This window comes from Malania oleifera, chromosome 9 (genome assembly GCF_029873635.1).
Source record: "Malania oleifera isolate guangnan ecotype guangnan chromosome 9, ASM2987363v1, whole genome shotgun sequence".
Taxonomy (NCBI): Eukaryota; Viridiplantae; Streptophyta; class Magnoliopsida; order Santalales; family Ximeniaceae; genus Malania; species Malania oleifera.
In genome coordinates, this window is record NC_080425.1 from 49,174,292 (window position 1) to 49,179,264 (window position 4,973).

At 35.0% G+C, this 4,973-nt stretch overlaps 1 protein-coding gene across 1 annotated transcript; it reads right to left on the minus strand.

Annotated features, from left to right (window-relative positions):
• Positions 1-712: 712 nt before the first annotated feature.
• Positions 713-2,359, minus strand: LOC131163447 (putative UPF0481 protein At3g02645). The gene has a single exon (XM_058120035.1). The coding sequence runs from the start codon at positions 2,357-2,359 to the stop codon at positions 713-715; it is 1,647 nt and encodes a 548-aa protein (XP_057976018.1).
• Positions 2,360-4,973: the final 2,614 nt, after the last annotated feature.

Below are 4,973 nucleotides of genomic sequence, written 5' to 3' on the forward strand. Positions count from 1 at the left end.
CACTAATACTCTATTATTAGTGACGAATCTACCTATTCGTCACTAATAGTGTTAACTAAATTATTTTTACATTTTTTAAAAATAAAAACACTATTAGTGACGAATCTAAACCGTCACTAAAATCATATTATTGGTGATGAATATCCCCAAATGTCACTAATAGTGTTAACTATACTATTTTTATTTATTAATAAATACTATTAGTGATGCTTACTTAATCGTCACTAATAAGTGACTTTTAGTGACAAATTGAATTCATCACGAATAGCCTTTAATCGTCACTAATATTTTTTCGAAATAATTTTTGAGCGAAAAATGGTTTCCCGCGATAGTTTGAGCGAGAAAACCAATTTTTTGTGACGAAAGTATTAGTGACGGTTGTTGAAAACGTCACTAATACCCACTTTTAGTAACGAAATTGAGTTCATTACTAATAATTTTGTCACTAAAAACCTCTTTTTTTATAGTGCATAAATAAAAAACAATAGAAAATTGTATACAGTTACATCTAAAGTCGCACAAATTTAAATCAGAGAACTGAAATTCACATGTGTACAATATTAATGGTTTGACAATTTCACACCAAAAAATTCAGAATTTTGGCAGATGCCAAAAAAAGAGAAAAAAAAAAAAAGAGGAAGTCAAAGCCACATATGCCCAATTATAAACAGTGCAAACAATGGTATCCCCGCAAAGCCACCCTACCCTCTCATCAAGTGATTTTAACCTGAAATATACGAGCGTTGTACACAGAACAAAAAGCCTGGAAACTCATTAGCAGCAAAAGCATAATTGCAGCCAACAATGAGAGAATTTTCCATGAGGCAAACACATAGTGCTTCATAAATTTATCAGCTTTTACCTTCCATCTGCTGTTGTAGTGCTTGTTCACATCTTCAATCACCTTGTCCAGGAATGGCACTCTTGTCAATCTGATGGACTTGCTCATACCATTCCACAGGTTGGCCACCTCTAGATCACTCTTCAAATGGTTCAAAATGATCCCTCTCTCTCGAAGCCGTCTCACATCCTCCTCCGTGTCGACTATCCCATTCATCAGTTCGGTGTAACGGGTAAAAACCAACGGCCCCGATGCGTTTGATGCCTCGTATGCTACCAAGTTTCTTAAAACAACCTCAGTGTTTACATCTACACTAACAATAGGGAGGTAAAGTGTAGCAGTTTTAATGTTAAATTCAACGGTTGATATGCCACCATTTGTGGGAGAAAAGCGAACTCCGGATTTCGAGAGCTTGGTGACAGAAGGTATTGCTATTTCTTCCACTAATGGGGGCTTGTAAATGTTACTATTAGAGCTAGAGCTCCCATTTTCTGGTTTCACTGCCTCTTTGTCTTGGGTTAAGAAAAAATATTCAACAGCTAACTTCAAGAACGAAAAGCCACGAAGGTTAGAGATGAGTTTCCAAGGTAATTTAAGTATGACTTTAACTGGTCTTGACGTCGACACTTTTCTTATGGATTGTATTAGACCAATGTTTAATCTTGAAAGCAAGTTCCATGTCTGCTCAATGAGTTGCTTTATGTAACCTGTATCGCCAAACCATCCATTTCCCTCTTCTTTTGGTTCATCTTGGTATTCGACCGTGATCGCAACAGATGGTTCTTCGACTTCGGGTGTGATGATATGGTACAAAAAGTCAAGCATGTGGGAACTGTCTGAAACTTGGATTTTGGGAAACTTTTCCATCATCTTGAAAGGCGAAAGCTCGTTACAAAACCCCATCAACATGGAAAAGAGCATGTCATCCACAGGTTCTTGAGGCGAGAATCGAAGTTCCATCACCTTCCTCAATATGAAAAGAGGAATTTGGTTCTCAAGCATTATCATATCTCTAAGAATTGCGTTGTAAGCCGATTTCCTGCCGGTGTAATCTACCAACTGTGACATCCCTGAGGAAACTCGCACTATTTCCTTTCCTTCGTTGACGATGCCATAGCTTTGAAGGATCTCAAGCAAGAAGGAAGCATCTAAGGCCATCATCCACGCCAAGGTTTCACCATTGAAATCAATATACATATGGTAGCATTCTCGAATCCTCGACTCCAGCTTGATCAGTTGATCGACAAGATTTTGAAACTCATGGGTTTGGAGTTGCTTCTGAACTCTTTTGGCCGCGGCAACCTTATACCGCTCCATGCCATTGAGCTCCGGACGCCAATGATGATAAGGTCCGAGAGCAACTTGTTGTGGCATATACGAATGGGGATCACTAGAAAAAAGAGATTTAGGGACACTGAAGATGCAGACAAGTTGGATATCTCCATCCTCTTCGACCTCTTCCTCCAGCCCCTGGCGGATTTGAAAGATCCACCGAAGCTCGTCGAATTTTGAAGTCATGGTGGGCTGAAGAAACTGCATATATTTATGTATATCTGTATGGAAATATAGCGGCTCTAGATATGATGTTGTGGAAGATTGATCAGGCAGCTTGGTAAGGAATGAGCTTGCTAGTTAGCTAGGTTCCTTTACAGAGAATATATGGTCAGCAAATTGCAACAAAGATCAGTCTATTGGTGTACAGAAGTACAGAGAGAAGGGAATGAGATTTTGTCCTGGCAGACATATGTACTGCTTTTATAGGGCTTGTTGGGAAAAAGGAAACGCAATTCTCATGTTTATTTTTACAGTTATGATTCAACGTAGACCATTACTTGTTGTATGCTTTATTCCCTTATAAAAGTTAAATGGTGGGCATGTCAAATGTTTCACGTTTAAGTTGAAACTTGGAGTAAACAATAGAGGGAGAGTTTTGGTCTCTGCAATGTTGTCATGAGATAGCGCTTCTGTTAACATCACATTTGACGTTCACGCAAAGCTACAAAGCAAATGAAGGACCCTTAAACCATCGACTTTGCTTTTTTCTGGGCCGTCTATTCGTTGTGGCAATTAAGTTTTCCAAGAGGGCGGGCTGTTTAGAATTAGGGGCGTTTTTCTCGTTGTTTTTTTCAAATCTATTGTTTTTAATTACAAAGCGAAACACTTCATATACACGATTACCGCAGCAGGAAGCTGCGCAGGAAATTAAACTCCCAGGAAAACCCCAATCCAAGATAACAAAAAGGAGTTCATGGTTATATCAAACACGTATAAGAAGAATAATTATTATTTCAAATGATATGTATCAAATTAAGTTTGTGTGAGAAGGCAATGAGTGGCTTATATTATAGTAGTACTTCCATTTTTTACTGATTTTTTTTTTTTACTTTTATTGGTATGAAAATTTATTATTATATATAATAATAATAGTGCATAATATATATATATATATATATATATATAGAGAGAGAGAGAGAGAGAGATGAGATGAAAAATGGAATTTCATGTTTTGTAGTTAAGAATTGTTTATTTCCCTAAGAATTTTTTGTAATAATGGATCAGATATAGGATGCACAGTGAAATAAATACGCACCAAGTAAATCAAATTCAACCAGAAATCATAGGTTCGGCAAAACCTACATCCATGGAAGCAATCGACACAAAAATTTCATTAAGAAATTTGAGAATGCACAATACACTTCACAAAGATTTCTGTTATATCTCACAAAACCCTTAAATAGGAATAAATAGACTTTCCTTCAAAAATCTCCCTCCAATTATCCAACCACCCCAACGTTCAAATTCAAAATTTGAATTTCTTCTCGCAGTCCAGGCACACTTGTCGACGAGAACAGAGGATTCGTCGATAAATCAAAGAGCCCACTCGTTGATGAGTCTAGCCTCTCATCGACGAGTGTTTAACGCTGAGATTTTCTGACTCTCGGTATCTACTCGTTGACGAGCACAGGGCACTCGTCGATGAGTCTTCTGCTGTTAGTACAATAAGACCTCTATCTCATGTTTTCCTTCCTTTGTTTGTGATTCCCACCAAGTATAAGAGTCATACACAAATACAACAAAATTGTTTATTTCCAAATGTGATTATAATACATTTGGCGAATATTTTTTTTTTTTTTAGCTTTTCAGAAATTAGCTTTCAGCTTTATAGTAAATTTTTAAACTAAAGAATATGATACTTTTTAAAGTACAAAACTAGTTTTTTTTTAACAAAATTTTATATTCTTTGTAATATGTCCTTAATGTTTTCTTCTTACTTCAAATATTGCAAATTATCAATTTTTTAATTGCATTTTTTAAAATTACATAAGTACTTTAATCATGTTAAATATTTTCAAACTACAAACACTTAAAATTGACTTTTTCTTTCTAACTACGTGCGCACGCGCACACACACACAGATATATATATTACACTGAAAAAAAAAATAATTTTTATCAATTCATTTTTAACAGTTGTGTCTTCCACAAAAATATGGGTGAATCCATATCTAAGATCATAGATTTGAATTTGAGCGAATTTCGATAAATTTCAATATGATTTTACATTACATTTTATTTAAATCAAATACAAATTCAAATTTAAAATCTTTCCGAACATAGAACTAATTCTACAAATGTAATAATATAAAACATGTATTTATTTTCTTTTGAAAAAAAGTCAAAGTCTCAATTGATGTGGAACATGTTGCAATCTTCTAAAGTTATACCTACTTTTTTTAAAATTAGTGATGGGCAATTAATTAGTCCGGTAAAATAAATAGATACAAAGAGTGAAATGATTAGCTGAATTTAGAAAGTATAATTTATTTCCCCAAGTGAGTTGGATATGGGTCAAACCGTGCACACTAAACTGCGTGCTTACCAAGACATTTACATGTCACGTCATTATCAAGAAAAAGCTCCTTCACACCCTTCTAACTCATGGTTGGTTCAAAAATTAGTAAGTAAATATAAAACAATTTTTAAGAGAAATTTCAACAATTATAATACATAGTTTTTATCTTAAAAATCTCAAATTTAAACTTTGGGATAGGATTATAAGAGTATGAGACGTGAGGATCTGGGTTATGTATGTATGGTCAAGATGCTCAGCATATTAAGATAGTGTTTGGGAG